Source organism: Euprymna scolopes, chromosome 25, assembly GCF_053919585.1.
Source record: "Euprymna scolopes isolate OS-2025 chromosome 25, ASM5391958v1, whole genome shotgun sequence".
Taxonomy (NCBI): domain Eukaryota; kingdom Metazoa; phylum Mollusca; class Cephalopoda; order Sepiida; family Sepiolidae; genus Euprymna; species Euprymna scolopes.
In genome coordinates, this window is record NC_136506.1 from 29862820 (window position 1) to 29881877 (window position 19058).

Genomic DNA, 19058 nt, shown 5'->3' on the forward strand with positions numbered 1-19058 from the left:
AACACTTTTTTTTTCAACACCCATTGTTTAGGCTAGATATTTTAATTTTTGTATGAAATTTTATGACATAATTTGGGTATCGGAAGAATAGTTTGTTATTTTTTTTAAGAACAAAGAAGAAAAAAAACTTTAATTGAATGATTTTTCGGCCAACACATTTTTTCAACACCTACGGTTTAGTCTTTTCAACATCCATGGGTGTTGAAAAAATGTGTTGGCCGAAAAATCATTCAATTAAAGTTTTTTTTCCTTCTTTATTCTCCTGGTACGAGATCTCCGTGGCCTGAAATCTCCGCCTACCATATTTTTTTATTTTTTTTTTTATACATGTGTGGATTTTTAAAGAAAGAGGATTTTTGTAATTCTGGCTATCTGTAATGTACATTTTCAACCAAATTTTTAAAAAATCGATGCGTTGATTTTGTTTTCTTTCTTTCACTTTTTGTCTATGTATTTTTTTTTCAAATTGACAAAACGTGTACTTATAATGATTTAAACTCTTCGAAATTATATCAAAGATGATTATAATAATTTCTTGATTTGTTGTAAAATTATTTACTATTATTGACTGAAACAAAGATATAAATCGGACGAGTAAAAATGTTTTGGGGCGAGTAAATTTTCCCTCACACTCAACTGGCGGTCAAGTGATTTTTTTTTTCAAATCTCAAAGGCTGTAAAGCAAGTTACACGTTTGTTCCATTTTTTTTTTTTTAAATTTTTTTATCTATCTCGTCCGAATACTATTTCTATTCTTCTCATCATATATACATTACCCTTTTAAATATATTTTTTTTTCATATTTCTTATCTGCTCTTTCCTCTATCCCCCTTTCTGTTTTTTACCTTTCTCTTTTTTCTGTCCTTTTCTTTTTTCTTTTCTTTCTTTTTTTAATGATTGCCATAATTTTTTAACAATCCTTATCAATTTGGTTTCAGTTTCGATCCTAACTGATGGCACTCAAATCATATTTTATTTTTTTTTTACTCTTGAAATCATGACTATATATTGAGTACAGTATAATATGAATTAATCAATAGAGAATTTAATCTATATTAATAAATATGAAATCTTCATAAATTAAAATCTCATATTTAAGCATATTTTATGGCCAGGCAATGCTAGGCACTCTTCCATCCATCCATAGCCTAGAGTCCCTGGATGGCCATAGGCGATTTACAATTTTGTAGATCCTTTCATAGCGAGGAGTTCTTTCTTTGGAGGGGAGGGTGTTTGCCCCACGTGCAACCTTCCCAGAAGGAACATATAGTGCCTAGCCTTCCCAAATGGTCACCCATCTGGTATTGGCTAGACTTAATGTTGCTTAACTTCAGTGATCTGGTGAGAACCGGTGTGTCAATATGATTGTGCCGTACTAGGCACTCCTGCTAGTATATATATGAGATTTTAATTTGTGAAGATTTTGTATTTATTATTATAGAACTAATTCTCTATTGATTATCATATTGTACCTAATCTATAATAGCAATTTCAAAAGTGATATATATATATATATATATATATATATGTATGTATGTGTATATATATGGTATACATACGTGTAATAATTAAAGTTAAATTCTGTAGATTAAAATATACATAAAAATATATTCAAGTTAAGAATTTAATGTTTGAAACAAGGAATATATGGAGAAGCTTCTTGTTTCAAACGACAATTCTTAACTTGAATATATTTTATATATATTTTAATCTAGAGACTTTAACTTTAATCATTACACTTACAGTGCCGGCAAGAAGAATTTTTTCTTTTTGCTTCCACAATTTGAAGTTATTTTTTTAAATTGACATGAACACTAGAATATTTCAATTAAAAGTCAAATATGAACATATAAAATTATAGAAGAATAATAGGTCAATCAAATGAGGTATAGTATTTTTAAACAGTTACATTAAATTTAGCTTAAATTTGCAGTTTTTGAAAAAATTACAAGTGCGGACTTTCTTTTTGCCGCCTGTGTATATTTGGCTCTATTTTTATGTATTGAGCTTTACCTTTTTTGGCTAGGATCGTCCTGAAATTATTACCTCACTGTAATATTTAATAGGACAATTCACTTGATTTCTAATCTATGACTTATTCACTTGATTTCTAATCTGTGACTTATTCACTTGATTTCTAATCTGTGACTTATCTCATATATGATATATATATATATATATATATATATATATATATATAGACATGTCGCATAGAAGCAAGCAGCAAACACATGCACATATACAGACACCCAAGAACTGGTGACACACTTTTATATATTCTATTTATTTCCTTTTTAGCATCTACAAGAAGAGAACCAACTAATGCAGTATGCAGTTCAGCGATACAAAACTGATCTCCAAGTAATGGAGAGCGCCTTTCTTAGAGAGTTTAATCGGACAGGAGGGCTGCTGTCTGATGAAGATACGTAAGTTTATAAGCAAGGTCTTTTGAATTTCATCAGATTATGGTTATCATAGTTATTTAGTCATTTCTAGTGTCTCTGAATTTTTGAGATAAGGATTGATAATTTGGATCATTTGGACTATTGTTTGCATCTCATCTTGTCTTGTTCTCATAACATTTCGAGCAATGTAACTTTTGACCGTCATTTTTTTTTTCTTTTTTTTACAAGGGTGTTACTTGAAGAAAAAGGTTAATGAGTGTATGGTGGTCACCAGGACAACAGTGTAGTAATCGTTAGTGGTTTAAATTTGGGTATAATTTGATTATTTAAAGACATGGCTCAACAAGAACTTGTTTGCATTAGACTTGAAGATGACAATATTATAGTCAGCTGAAAAGCAGGCTTGCAAAATAGAGTTGCACAGACAGTCTTCAGGTGAACTTTGTTGAACTTGGGGAACGATACACAACCAGACTTTTTTAAAAAAAATGCGTCACAACATTTGATGTATGTTGTGCTGTAATAGCAGTAAATTGAAGAGGAAAGTCTTGCTTTGAACAAAATGTCCAAAGCTTACCTGCTGCTACCAGATCAAGCTGTTTGGTTCCTTTCAAGTTAAAAAATTCAATCATGATGTGGAAAGTCAAAACCAAAAAAAAAAAAAAAAAAACATTTTACTCATTTATGTTACCAAGTTAGGCTCTCTGAAGATATTAGTTTCGTAAATCAAATGCACCAACATTCGTGTTATTTTTTTTCCTTTCCCTTTGCAAAACCTAATCATGTTCTACAAAACAAAAAATGGTTAGATTAGGCATTAAATAACATGAAAATGCTTGATATGGCATAAAGCATTATAACCAAGCCAAACAGCACTAATAAATATTTGAAAATAAAATGGAGACATAAAGACCTTTACCAAAATGGTTAGATTAGACATTAAATAACATGAAAAGGGGGGTTGAAATGCCATAAAATAAAACCACCAAACCATACAGCACTAATAAATGTTTGCAGATGTGAAAACTGGAGAGACATAAGAACCTTTTACCAAAATGATAGGATTATATCCATAAATGAATGTGCTGTTAGAACTTAAAGTGGTGTTTACAATATAAAGAACTTGAAGAATAAAAGCATTTACACAAATGATCAGATTAGACATCAAATAACATGAAATTGGGTTGATATGATGTAAAATATAATAACCAAACAACAAAAAAATAAAACCCTTAGCTTTGAAATTTATTTATAATAAAAAAAAAATACATTGTTATTTGGTTTTATAAAAATGTGACCCATCTTCATTTATCTAAATATTTAAATTTTTAATTTTAAACAAATGAATTAACTTTATTTCCAGTCTATTAATGGATGAGTTGTACGAGTTATGGACAGATATCAGTTTGGAAGTCGTACACCTTGAAAGACTGTTAGCTGACCGACAACGAATCATTCGAAGGGGAGAATGTGAATTGAGCACCTTAACAACTCTTGATGTTATCCAAACAGTAAGTAGACTTTTCTTTCTTTTTTATTGCTCGTTGAATGACCCAGCTTAGCCAAGTGAGAAATCTTTCTTTTTTTATATATATATATAGCATAGGTGCCGTTTTTTTTTCTTTTTCTTTTTTTCACACCAAACAAGACACAATTGAAACACAAGGGGCTACTATTTGGGATCATGCCTAACAGGGAACTGAGATGAGTTGAGCCACAGGATTCTTGTTCACATTACATTTAAAATTTTGCATGTAAGTATAGTCAGGGAAGCAGGAAACAAGGGAGGAGGATTCCAAAGTTAAGCAGTCTAATTATTAGAATAAAAGGCTTTCTGGCATCTAGGAACCTTAACAGTAAAGGGGTGGGATTTTGCTGCTTGTCAGGTTAGTCGGAGGTATGTATGTCATCGAAGCACATTCTGTTAAAGCATTTGTAAAGGAAGCACAGACATGCGACATCGTTATGATGGGACAAAAGTTGGCGCCTGGTCGATAGTGCAGGACCTATTTGAGACTCTTTTTTGGACTATAAGAGTGAGAGACTAGTGGTAGATACTCCAACTCATAAGTGGCAACAATACTCCTTCAAATGATCATGCATGCTATTACTTCGTCTAGTTATGTGTCATGTAGCTGTTGGATTTGCATGTAAGATAAAACTTTCAGAAGTTGATATAGTTATTTGGGGCAAAATGTTTTTGTCAATCAGACCCAAATAACTTTGTATTGTAACTCAACCTGGCATATTAGATAAAACTTGGAATCAACAGTTGATTATTTAGTTATTTTGAACAACATTTTTTCGAATCCAACCGAAGTAACTCTGTAATAAAAGGAACAAAACCATGTATTTATTATTTTAAAGATAATGTCCATCATGTATTTATTTGGATTATTCAAACTACTGTTCTCATCTTGAGTGATATTTTCACTACGTTTCAGCCTATGTAACTTTTCACCTTCTTCAGGTGTATCTTGCTAAACTTTAAAATCTTTCTCACAAACTCTGGGACCCTTTATTTAATTCATGGACATAGCATGCTCTTGTTCTGTCAGCCATGACTGGCTAGAAGTCTTAAGTAATATACTCTTGTGTGGCTAGTATCGCCCACCCTGACAATTGAACCTTTAATTGAATTTTACCTAGTACTTTATCTGTTACATCACAGGTTCCTGCAGTTTTTTAAAATTTGACAGAAAAATTTCTAAGTTCAAGAAGATACACTTGAGGAAGGCCAGAGGTTACATTGGTCAAAACATTTGAAATAACATTCAAGAAGAGAACAATCCAAATAATACAATTCTAACCCAGTTAAAGTATTTTCTGGAAGGAATTAAATCGAATTACATTTTATTCATTTTGACAACTTACAATGATCTACAAGAAAAATTGTTTAACCAGAATATTGATTATGTAGGAAGAAAGCTGTTGATAACAAAGATTGAGAAAAAGACTGATTTTATGTTAGATAAATTTTTTGGAAGAAATTAAATTGAATCTCATTTTATTCTTAACAACATGCTGCAATTATCCAGAAGAAAAACTGGCTAACTAGAATCAAATATCGATTTTTTAGGAAGAAAATTATTACTATTATTATTGGCTGTTTCCACCGGTAGTGTATTTACTTGCAAGTTGTTTTTGATTTTCTTTGATAAAAAAAAAAAAAAAAAAAAACTTTAATTTTTCTCAATTAAAGGAAGATAACTCTGTATGGATGAACTCGGTTATGTTCCTTTTTATGAAGGCGTCCATTGGAAAATAATTCTGAACTGGAGAAAGTTTTTTTCTGAAAGGAATTAAATTGAATTATATTTGAAAGATATGTTGCAAGGATCTACAAAAAAAGAAAAAAAATACTGACGAACCAGAATCAAATATTAAATTTGTAGGAGGGAAGATATTGACAACAAAATAAATTTGATAAACTTTTTTTTAATTCTGTCAATTTTTCTTTCATTTCATTCTAATTTCTCACATTAAAAGTCTTTCCTGTTTTTTTTTTCCCTGTTTTTGTCTTTTAGATGGTAGAAGTACTTAAAGAGCAATTGTATGTGCTTCACATCAACAATGACATTGTCGAATCATCGACTCCTGATCATGATCCGGCACCATCTCTCCCCATTTGTCACCATCCTGGATGGAAAGATATCTCAAGAGAGGTCAACGAACTACGACACCAGATGACTGGCCATGATACTCTACAAGCCATCCATCTTAAGAAAGCAGTTCAAGAGGTGAAATGATGAACTTTCCTATTTTTCACTTTTTTTTTCTTTAAAATTCTGTTGAGAGAAATGTGTTAGATATGTAATATATGTGTGTGTATATATATATATATATATAAACTTGAAGCATATAAACTTTTTTCCCAAATTACTATATTTGGCATTAAATAAACCAAAAAGAGTTGATATACTACAAAACAACCAAACCAAACCCCATGAATAAATAATTTAAAATATAAACTTGAAGCAGAATTTTTTTTTTTCAAAATTACCAGAATTGACATTTAATTAAACCGAAAAAGGTTGACATGCCATGAAAAAAAAAACAAACAAACCAAACACTATAAATAATTTAAGATATAAACAACTTGACAAACATCTCTACCAAAAAAAAAAAAAGAAATGACTGACTATTGATGGGCCTCATTTCTTAATTTTCTACAAGAACTTGCAGTGCTAACCAGCATTCTTCTCTGTCCAGCCTATTCCTCTTTAGTTGCACTTATGCACAACACTCTTTTATATGATAGATTCCTTATGAAATTAATCAGCATTTACTTTCCAAATTAGTGCATAATAATTAGTGTTGAGGTGATTAATTGGAATCGGAAAAATTTGAGCCTATTTTTTGATGCCAATACCAATTCCTTAAGTTATCTTTTTTATTTGATTTGGTTAAAGCGACATCGTCCACTGCTTGTAGTAATAATAAAATAATAAATATTTATTGATTTAAACTTCCAGTAAGAATAAAATCTCTCGATCACCTCCTCACAAATGTGTTTTTACGTTTGAGAAAGTATATGCATATTTAAGATGTGTTTTTACAGTAATCGGGACAAAATAACAATTTTATAGTTAAATATTTAGAGATTTACAAAGAATTGGAATCAGGAATTTAGTATGTTTAATTATGTTCTGCAAAACCAAAAACAAAAACAACCCCCCCCCTTTCCTTCTTCCCATTTCCCCTTTCTATTTTTATCTTCCCCCACTTCCTGACTGGTTTCCTAACTTGAAATGTACCAAACATTTATACTGTAACCCTTTTCCCTCTCTCATTACAAAACTCATTCATGTTCTGCAGAGCAGGGAACAAAAACGATAAAAATCCACTATAAAACAACCAAACCAAACACTACAAACTAGCGATTGAAGATACAAAGAACTTGAAGAATAAAAAAACTTTCTACAAAATAACTGAATGCAACATCGAATACTGTTTCCAAAATAACTGGATTCAGCATTAAATAACCCAAACAGGGTTGATATGCTGAAAAACAAAACAACCACTAACTTAGAAACCAAATTTTTATTGCTGGTATTACCAGATAAGGCTGTCTGAAAATATTGGCTTCCTAACTTCAATGCACCAAATATTCATGTTATTGCTTTGTTCTTTCATTTTGAAAAACTCAATCCTGTTCTACAAAACTGAAAAAAAAAGACCAAACAATTTTTCTCTACAAAACAACCAAAATAAATAGCATGAATTTTTGAAGATATAAACAACTTTACCAGATTGCCAGAGTGAGCATTAGATAACCCGAAAAGGGTTGATATGTTGAAAAACAAAACCACCAAACCAAACACCATGAATAATTTAAAATAAAAATTGAAGCATAAAAACTTTTTCCAAAATTACCAGATTTTGTATTAAATAAATAAAAAAGTTGATATACCATAACCCAAACAAAATGCTTCCAGACCTATGTACACATATAGAACATAATCCTGAAGTTATGCCATCAATTTCACAACTGATTGTCATATTAAACACTGGAATATATGTATATAGGAAATAAATAAATTGAAAAGGATTAAATAATTACATATAACAACTAAAGAGTATTTTATTTGGATTATTCAGACTACTGTTCTCATCTTGAGTGTTATTTTCACTGCGCTGGTCTATGTGACCTCTGACCTTTATGAAATTCAGAAAAAAAATCTTATGTAATTCTTCGCTTCCAGTTTTACATTTTTTTTTCTTTATTTCATAATACATATTTTTTCTTTAAATAATGAAAAAATATATATGAAATATTTATATATATATATATATATATATATATATATATATATATATGCAGAACCGAGTGAATAATTGTATTGTGAGTGGGGGAAAATATTTTTTTTTTTCTGAATTTCATATTATGAAAAAGAAATATATATATATTCTTTTTGTTGTTGTTGAAATCTTAGTTACCTTCCTTCGTTAGTACCAGACAACATGAACTAGTTCAGTTCAAAAAACTTACCAATCATGTCGGTGTACACCGAAGTAAAATCCCTTCTGATTGATGTGTACCTAATGATTTGTAGTTCTCTTTATAATTTAAAAATTAAAAATGTTAATTTTTCTTTTTCCTCATTTTTTTTTCTTTTTCCTCATTTTTTTTTCTTTTTCCTCATTTTTTTTTTCTTTTTCCTCAGTTTTTTTTCTTTTTCCTCAGTTTTTTTTCTTTTACCTCAGTTTTTTTTCTTTTTCCTCATTTTTTTTTCTTTTTCCTCATTTTTTTTTCTTTTTCCTCATTTTTTTTTCTTTTTTGCTAAAATATTTTATATTACAAGTATTCTATTGAATCGGTATTCAGAATTCTAGTTTTTTTTTTTAACTCCTAGTCATCTGCAATCAATTTTTTGAGGGGAAATTATTTATCAAATATATTTTTCATGATTTACAAAACATTTAAAAATAAAAAACTATTTTTTATGTAAACGTTTAAAATATTTTTTATTATGTGAAACCATTGTAGAAAAAAGAAACAGGCTAAAGTAAAGACTAAAAATATATATTTTGTATTATAACATTTTATTAAAAATAAAATTATTCCAAAAAAGAATCATTCAAACTATTTTTTTTTTTTATGTAACGTTTTAAAATTAAACTGAAAACATTAACCAGAATAGACTATTACTGACCATACGCCAGTATGACATCTGTTAAACAGAAAGCTGAAGTAAAAAAAGACAATTTTTTTTTTTTTTAAGAAATAAAAAAGGGGACCAATTAGCAACTATTCTTTGAAATTTATCCGGATTTGTTTTTTTTGTTTTAAATCTATCAGGATTATATTGATCCAACGTTAGACATGGATCTTTATTCATGGTAAATTTTGGTAAGTAAATTTTGCATGAATTGTACAGAATCTGTTGGTTCTTTCCTATCATTTTTTTTTTTTTTTTTTTTTTTCCACTCAGATGCTCCAACCATTCTCATATATAAAAGATAAATCATAACCCTATCACAGATTCAGAATTGTTTTTTTTTCCTTTATTAAGTCACTAGCCTGGGTGCCCGGCGTTGCCCAGGTGTTTGTAGGAGTGTGTTGAGAAAAAAAAAAAATATATATATATATATATAGTAGGAAGGCAGGCTCGAACCCGTGACACGAAAGCAGAAAAGAAAGTGGAGGTGTGTGTAAGAGTGCTGGTTGAGCAAAGAAAAAAAAAAATTAAATAAAAATAAAAATTAGGAGTAGTAAATCCGTAACACGCCAGAGGAAAAGGAGGTGAAAAAAAAAAAAACGGTCTTATTGATGCACCCACTGCACAGGCAGTCAAAATAATGAAAGAAATCGACCCCTCTTTGTAGAAAAGTGCCTAGTTGAGGGTGAAGGAATTAACGCTTTTACCCAATTTTTTTATATTTGTCGTCTGAAGGGTCGCGCTTCAAAACGATACTGATCTTGTGAAAATGTGTTGCCTCTGTCGAAAGTTTTAGGCACACATACATTCATACAAACATGTATTCATACAAACATACATACATAATACATTTAAACAGACAGGTGAGATTTATATAATAGATGGTTATAAAGCCGTTAGCAATAGAGGCTACTAAGTTAATTAAGGAATGCATGAAACTTAAGAATATCACAATAGTTAGCCAATACAGAACTCCGAGAATGTGACAATAATGCATGTTCATTCACACAATTCTGAGGCAGCACGTTCAGGACTTCAGAACACAATGTGAAAGGAGATCGCCAGTACATCTCTGAACAAACACCGGTGTGACTATGCAGAGGATCTAATGTGAATGTATATCGCCGCGGGTTTGATCTGTTCAACCACAACACAGTGGTATTTAAGCATTGTGGTGGGGCAAGAACCATGAAATGATCTGTAGGCCAGAAAAGTAATAAGCCTGCTGACAGGGTGGACTGACAAACACTGTTCCGCATTAGTCCTACTGGGAGCCATTGCCCCATTTTTACAGTTGTATCTTATTGATATGTAAGTAGTTGCCTCAACGGGTAGTGATGTCCCTTTTTTTACTTTCTCTTCATTTCCACTGTTGTAAAGTTATCGTTGTTCTAATGAACATACAGCAGCAGATATTTCCGTATTTTTCTTTGGTCCTGTATCAAGTAGCCGATAAAAAAGATATCAACAACATTGTTGCTTAATGGCTCATGTTTATTCTTTTAAAGCATTGTAAAGTTTTCCGTTCCACAGAAGGGCGTATGAATACAGAGCTTCCAAAAAGACATCTAAACTTAATCGGTTTATTTACCGAAGAGAAAGACTTTTTTTCTGTCTTCTTTGCCATGTATATCTCACTTCAGATTTTGTATGCTTGTAGTTGTAATAACGCAACAAGTAAAACGAAATACCAACAAGAGAGACGTTCAATATTTCATGGTCTTTGATCTTTGTAAACTTTACAGCATTGTAGAAGTCGCATAATATGTAAGCTTCCATTAATTCAGAGGTAAGCTACTTCAATTCCTAATTCTACATTGCTACAGATATGAACAGTCCAATGCTACGGATGCTTATCATGATATCTTTAATAAACAATAATAAATATTTGATAAAACAAAATACCAACAAGAGAGACGTTCAATATTTCATGGTCTTTGATCTTTGTAAACTTTACAGCATTGTAGAAGTCACATGATCACATCACATAACATCAATTCAATGTAGAAGTTACATGATCACATCACATCACATCAATTCAGAGGTAAGCTACTTCAATTCCTAATTCTACATTGCTACAGATATGAACAGTCCAATGCTACGGATGCTTATCATGATATCTTTTACCAAAGAATCCTTCTTTGAAAGACAATACTGGGCATATTATGTAGGAGCCTCTTTTTCTTTTGAATCTTATTCACCAGCCCAACCCAGATGTCACAACAATACTCTGCATTTCACTTGGTGACTGTATCTCTTCTTGCAATGCAAATAATAATTTATATCCTACTGTATAATTTTTGTTTTCTCTTTTCTTCCGATGCAGAATGAAGTATTTAAAAATTTTTTTTTTTTTTTTTAAATCTGTTTCAAACAACCTTAGGCAGAATTGGTGATGATTCTTCAAGCTGGATTCTTTATAAAATTTACTATGACTGTGTGTGTCTGTCTCCCCCTTTTTAAGTTCATCTCCTCTGAGATGCAAAGTTGCAGAGTGGTGTGAGGGGGAGGGGAGACAAATGGTTTCATTTTTTTGTGGGCTGTTGTTTTATATGGAACATGGCAGGCATAAGTTGACTTTAAGTGTTCCTCTATGCACGTGCATTTATATATTAAAGTTGTTTCATAATAAAATTTTTAAATTCATAAATATTTTTTTATTCATGCAGATTTCATATTTATTATTACAGAATTTTACATCGTATTCCAGATGTAACTAATATAAAACAGTATCAAATTCTAAAAATCAGGTATCGAAATGAATCCAAATTTTCTTCATAAATAAAAAAAAAAGTCCTCATCTAAATGTTTCATACCAAAAATAGTTACTACCCCCCCCCCCCAAAAAAAAACTTTCGATTTTGATTAATCGGAAGTTTTTTTTTGTGGGGGGGGGGGGTATCGGAATCAGAAAAATTAATGTCCATTTTCCAATGCCAAAACGATTCTTTTAATTGTCTTTTTTATTTGATTTTGTTTAAAGCAAAATCTTTCATTGCTGGTAATAATGATAAAATAATAAATATTTATTGATTTTAAAATAATAGTTAAGCTAAATTCGATAGATCACTCTTCACAATTGTATTTTGATGTTTAGGAAAATATCTGCATATTTAACATGAGTATTTACGAAAATCGGATAAAATAACAATCTTTTAGTTAAATAATTTGAGATTTATAAAGAATCGAAATCGGTAATTGCCTCGGAATTGGGAAAAATATTGGAATCGTCCCATCACTAATAGTTATCTTTACATAGTCTTTAAATAATGAAGACAACAATCACAGATTTTAGTAAAGGCAAGACTAGTATTCTATTAACTAATCAATTATCTTATTAAGGATAAACAGGTGGACATAGCAAACAAATCTGGGAGGTACATTTCACTCTTGGTGATTACCAAAGTTTTCCTTTCAATTATTAGTGTTATTGGTGATGTGTCCCATGCACATTCCATAAACAGACTGATTTGAAATGGTCATTTCTCTGTTAATCTTGATATCCATGATGCCATGTGATATGTTAACTGATATCTCTTGGTTTTACTGTACTTTGACACATTTGACCTCACTTCCTGTCACTTCAACCTGTACTTAGTTCGAACTTTGTCAAGATTAACACAGTTAGCGTTAATCTTGACGAAGTTCGAACTAAGTACAGTTATGGATCGCTTTGTGTTGAATAGCAATTACATCCATTATGTGACAAGTGTTTTCAACAATTTTTACATGTCATATCTAAATCTCCTTGCAACGCAGATGGTGCATATTTTCAGCATATTATTGAATGGCAACAAAACAAAGACTGTGCACTACTTCATGCAACCAGGTTTCTACATCAGCATTTATACATCACTACACATTCATGAGTATACTTCGGTCAGCCAGTTACAGGTTTCCATAGACAACAAATGAACTTTCTAATGCAATTCCAGGTTAATATTTTTCAGAGGTGAAGCAACCAATGGATTTTTAATGAGGTTCATACAAGAGTGCTCAATGCCGAAGTAGGGCAACATATACATTTTAATTTGTTTTACATCAGCATTTATACATCATTACACATTCATGAGCATGCTTCAGTCAGCCAGTTACAAGTAACTAGCGACCTGTGCAGGTGATATTGCTTATACAAAAGTAGAGTTTGATTTTTGTATAGGTAATATTGCCTGAAGAAGTCGATAGTAACTTGTAACTAGCTGACCGAAACATGTTCATGAATGTGTAACAAGTTTATGCAAAACAAATAAAAAGTGTGTGTGTGTGTGTGTATATATATATATGTATATATTACAGGCTGTCCCAAAATTATCTGAAACATTTATAGCCCCCACCCCCTAATAACAATTAAATAAAGGAGATAATGAATGCCATTTTGTTTTAATTAGGTCGGATGCTAGGTAACATAATAGGGATGCGACGTCTAGCGATAGTTGCATTAGTACGTCACATTCTTATGTTACCTAGCATTTTCTCTCCTCTTCAGACGAGAAGCATTTAGCTTTGAAATACCATGGTATTTATCCTACACCCCTAATTGATGTATCATCCTTCTTGAATAAATGAATAAATCTATATATATTCGTATATATTTTTATATTGTCATTTTCTTTTTTATTGATTCTCTCTCTCTCTCTCTCTCTCTCTCTCTCTCTATATATATATATATATATATATATATATATATATATATATGAGAGAAAACTTGTTTACTTTTCTCTATGCAAAAAGGATAAGCTTATCATTTGACACATTATTTCTCATGCTGATCTATAAATTCTAATCCATAGTGCTTTCTGTTTCAGATAAAGGATTCAGTACTTTCTGACATCCACCAGGAAGTCACACAGACCCTCAGTAAATTATCTGCGGTAAGTCGTTTGCTACTTTATTTATCTATAAAAGTAAAAATGTGTGTGTGAGGATAATTCTCAACCTATATACTAAATGAATTTTTTGATCTACAGACTTGACAGTTGGTATATAGGATATTCAGACATGTGGGAAAACTTTTTAATCAGTTTTCATCTGCTAAGGGGTTCAAATGGAAAAATTGGTACGTCGGGGTGATCAGAGTTTTATCTGTTTGTCAACTGTTTCATGAATGTGCATGCATGAGTCGTTCACATGACCGATTTGTTATGTTCAGAATAAGTCGGTTTGAAAACACTTTTTAAAGATCATATCAAGCTGGCTTAATGGTTATTGTACTATATATATATATATATATGAAATATTGATTTTTTTTTTTTGTATCTGTCAAAAATTGTATTCAATTACTTGTATAATATTGAACTTAAATTATTATTTAATCTCTTTTTCAGAGGTGACATAAATTCAAATGGGCCAACAAAAGATGCTAAATATCCAAAATCCTTGAAGAATTCATCCATTTCTTAACATACGATCTTCAAAGAAAAAAAAAACAAAAAAACAATTCAAATATTTTTTCGAAATCATTTATTTTTCTTTGGGTCCATTCCGTTCACAAAATTACATTTTAAGCTTCCAGATGTTTAAAACATTTTTTTTCTTTTTCAAACTTGTCTTTAAATTAAATGCTGAAAAACAAAAAAAAAAGAAGCAGGTTCTTTTCTGGATCGGTGACTCCCTGAAATACTATTTATTTTATGTATGAACACAAATGAACCATAATAGTTGACTTTTGTTCAATCTTTGATTTGAACCAAACATTATTGTTTGTCGGACAATTTGAAGCCATAAAAATTATTTTTGAATTTCCAATGACCACAAAGAAAGCAGTAGCATCACCATTTTTAAATCTATAATAATGCTGATGAAAAAAATATAATTCAACCCAATGTTTGCCGTGTTTATGGAAAAATTTGAATGTGATTTTGAATCCTTTAAAATTCCTATTTTTACATTAGGGTGTCAAAATAAAGGAGACAACTCATCTTATTTTTTTGGTGCTTGCTTAGAATTCACCTTATGTTGAAAAACAAACCCAACAAAATTAAAGAAAACATCTGTATGATGTACATACTCGTGATGGACGGAAAGTATCATATTCCAAAAATCACGTAAATTGGTTTAGTAGTGTTATTTTTAAATAAGAAAACCAAATTTTGTAGTTAAATGAAGAGCGAGGTGATCTTAAATATATTCTGAAAAAACAAAAAAAAAAAAAAAAGGAAGAAAAGAACTACAAATTGAGATTTTAAAAAATCATGGGAGGGGGTGCATTGCAAAAACTCAAATTCACTTAAAAATGATTTTATTAATAAAAATTAAAACTACTGGATCAATTTACATGATTTCTGGAATGTAATATTTTTTTCCATCATGGATATGTACATCATGCAGATGTTGCTTAATTTTTAATTTTAATTTCTTTTTTAATATAGGGGAAATTCTAGATAAGCAGCCATCTTGGGAGTATTTTTCAACTATTGGTGTTGATAAAGATTTCTTTTTAATTAAACAATTAAAAAACAAAAAAATAAAATAAAATGTAGAGAAACAAAGCCAGTTGAAATCTTTAATTTTCACTAGAGTCAATTTATAGTTCATAATTTATTTCTTACTGGTATAATGATGTATTAATCTGTTTTTTTTTTTAATGTTTGAATTAGAAGAATATATTAAATTCCAATAACGAATGAAATTCTATTTTAGTGGTTTTTTCTTTGTTTCTTTTAATGGAAAGGTTGTTTTCTTCATTTAACTTAGCCAATATTAAATGTTTCTTTCATTTCCAATTCAAGAGAAATAAAATAATCGGTATTGTTTTTCTAACTGAACATGATTGTTGAAAAAAAAAAAAAATAAAACAAAACGTTAAAATCAGTTTTTAAATTCGAAAAAAAATAAAAAAATAAAAATAATTTTGTTTCTTGTACAGACTTCCCACTGTATTAAAAAAACAAAAAACAAAAATAAAGAAAAAGCTGCATGATGTACGCAACTACTGTGACGAAACGAAATTATCATATTCCAAAAATTACGTAAATTTATCAAGTAGCTTTATTTTTGAATAAGAAAATAAAATTTTATGAGTAACCGAAGAGTGCCTTTATTGTCTGCCATTTTGAAAACAAGCTAAATAAATACAAAACAAAGGGAGATAACTCAACAACAATTCAATTTTATGATTTATGTTGTAAGGCTTACAAATTCTCAGTAAGCGCTTACAAATTACTTTCTTTATAAAAAATAAAACTTGATCAATTTATGTGATTTTTGGAATATGATGTTTTCGTTTCGTCACTGTTAGTTATGTCCTACAGATTATTGTATATTTATGTTTTTAATATAGAGGGAGTTCTGAGCAAGAACAATAATTTACCACCCTAAAATAAGAATAGGTGCAGATAAACAATTGCCACTAATAAAAGGACATATGAAAAGAAGAAAAAATATTGTTAGTAAAATTCTATGAATGCTTTACTCCCTGATACAGGATTCTGGCTAATGAAATATTGTATATTTATAAAATTTTATTGTTTTGGACGAAAGTAATAATTTACAAGACGTTATATTCAAGAACGAATACTATTCCAAACACAATCATTAATATAAATCGTTTTAACCAAAGGCTGGAGTTATTGCCCTTGAAATTTTATCATTTGGAGTTACTTCCCCTGACACTTCATTTGTTTTTTTTTTTTCCAAGAATGCATGTAAAGAAAGTGATTAAGATCACTGTCTGTATTTTACCTCCAAAAATTATAAACGAATAAAAATAAACGGACATTAATCTGGATGGATTAACATTCCTGACTGTAGATATTTGGAATATATTTATTAAATTAGCAGTTTTTTTCTGTAATATTTATATTTGGAGGAATTTCTATTTTTATATAAATACCCCTCATTGCATTCCTTGCAGTGTTTTTTTTTATGCGTGTAGTGAATATATTTTTTTCATATTGAAATAAAGAATAAAACAAAAGTGTGAGTGCATGTTTTTAATGTTTGAATTCCTTTCGTATTTTGTATTTTAAAAGAACCACGCACATTTCTTTTGCCAACTTTATTAAAATTTATTTTCAACCGAAAATGTTTTTTGATTTGCTTAATCTTTTTGTTTGTGTTTGTTATTAAACTGGAAAATGTAAATGAACTTGTGACATTAACGCAAGAACACTTACCAGAGTAAAAAAATAAAAATAAAATAAAATAAATTGTAGACGTTTATAATTGTGTTTGATCTACAAATGTGAAAAACTAATTAACCTATGCACAGATCAACAAGATAAATGAAAAGACCCTTGGGAAGCTGGGATGGATTTTCAGAGAAAACAGAAAATGGTGGTATTGGAAATCTGTTGGAAAATTTAATTGCCTTAGCAACCCTTCTTTTTTTTCACTGTTAAACTACAGTAATTTATGTAATCTGTATATTTATAAAAGTAAGAATGTGTGTATGAGGACGACTCTAAACCTATGTACTTAACTAATTTTTAATCTACAGACTTGAAATTTGGTATATAGGATATTCAGACATGTGAAAAATTTGTTAATCCGTTTTCATTTGAAAAAAAAAAAAGCACTACTAAGGGGTAAAAATTGAAAAATTGGTATGTGGAAGGCCACCAGATTTTTATCTGTGTTCAACTGTTTCACGATTGCGCATGCGTAGTCATGAATAGGGCTATGAGAAAAGCATATTCTTTTCATTATTTTGACCTTCGAGTATATATCTGACACAGTTAATCAACCGAGAACCACATCACTCTATATAAAAACATGAGATATCAACAGATACACGCTCGAGAGTGAAAACAACAAAAAGAATATTCTGTTGTCATAGCCCTAGTCATGAAATATGAAACTTTGCTTATGAGTTCGTTTGAAAACACTCTTTGAAAGTCATGTCAAGCTGGTGTAATTGTTATCATACTTGACTCACTGTCTTTGTTTTGGGTTCGATCTCAGCTCGAGTATTTTTTTTTTTTTTTACATTTACTGTTTAGAAAAAAAAAAGCAATACTTGCATGCATGTGTTTCAGTTTTTTTTTTTTTTTTTTTTTTTTTACACAGGCATCAACACATTATCAAGGCCAAGAGGCCACTCAAGGATAAGGGTTAAAGAGTGTACAGTAGAAATTGGACAATATAGTAATCATTAGTAATGAAAATTTGGTAAATTTGATAACTTATATGGAACGGTTCATCAGGAACTTATTTACGTTAGACTTGAAGACAACCATATTGTAGTGAAAACGGAAGACAATTCCACTGGCGTACAGTTCTAAGAAAGAAGCTTTGTTCATGGAATCTACGTTTAGGTTTAGGCACAGATAAAGAGTGGGGGAATTATTGATAGTGTTTTCAGCTAGACGAGTGTTTCTTGTGAAAGTTAGGCGAGGGGGGACCATAGACGGAAGCTCAGTCGAACACTTTCCATGAAAATAACGATACATCAGAGACAAACTCGCAACATCTCTTCTGTGAGATAGAGGTTGCAAGGAAGAGAAAAGGACATCTCCTACGAGGCTACAAAGTCTATTTTGAACTCTATCAAGGCAGGACAAGTCCTTTCTAGCAGCTCCTGCCCAGATGTAGCAACAGTATTCCATCCTTGGACGTACCTGGCTCTTATATAGATAGAGAATTGCATCAGCAGTGAGATATCTACCGGATTGATAGAAAGATCCCACCATTTTTCCAGGGGGTTTGACAACAGATTTGATGTACGTGTTCCATTTAAGATCAGGAGTAATGGTCAAGCCCAGAAGTTTGTCAAAACTTGAGACCTCCTGGAGACGAGAGCCATTCATTTCAATTGATGCCAGATGTGGATCAGAATGTTGATGATGCAAAGAGAGAAGCTTGGTTTTAGATGCATTAAAAGTAACCAGCCACTCCTTTCCCCATTGTACTATGTGCTCAAGATCAGAGGAGAGAGAATCGGAGAGAACTTGGTCACTTACTGTCTTAGATGTGCTACCATAAATGGTAGTGTCGTCAGCATAAATGTCTACAAATGATGTAAGGATGTGATTTGGAAGATCATTAATGTAGA

At 30.5% G+C, this 19058-nt stretch overlaps 1 protein-coding gene across 9 annotated transcripts in view; it reads left to right on the top strand.

Moving 5' to 3' along the window:
- Positions 1–15886, top strand: part of LOC145247308 (uncharacterized) — a 537232-nt gene extending 521346 nt beyond the window's left edge. For all 9 annotated transcript variants that reach the window (XM_080108929.1, XM_080108932.1, XM_080108933.1 and 6 more), the window contains 5 exons: positions 2299–2426; positions 3769–3916; positions 5933–6145; positions 13873–13938; positions 14392–15886. In XM_080108929.1, the coding sequence (XP_079965055.1) occupies positions 2299–2426; positions 3769–3916; positions 5933–6145; positions 13873–13938; positions 14392–14397 (561 nt within the window). In that variant the 3' untranslated portion in view covers positions 14398–15886. The remainder of the gene's footprint in view (positions 1–2298; positions 2427–3768; positions 3917–5932; positions 6146–13872; positions 13939–14391) is intronic.
- The last annotated feature ends 3172 nt before the right edge of the window (positions 15887–19058 follow it).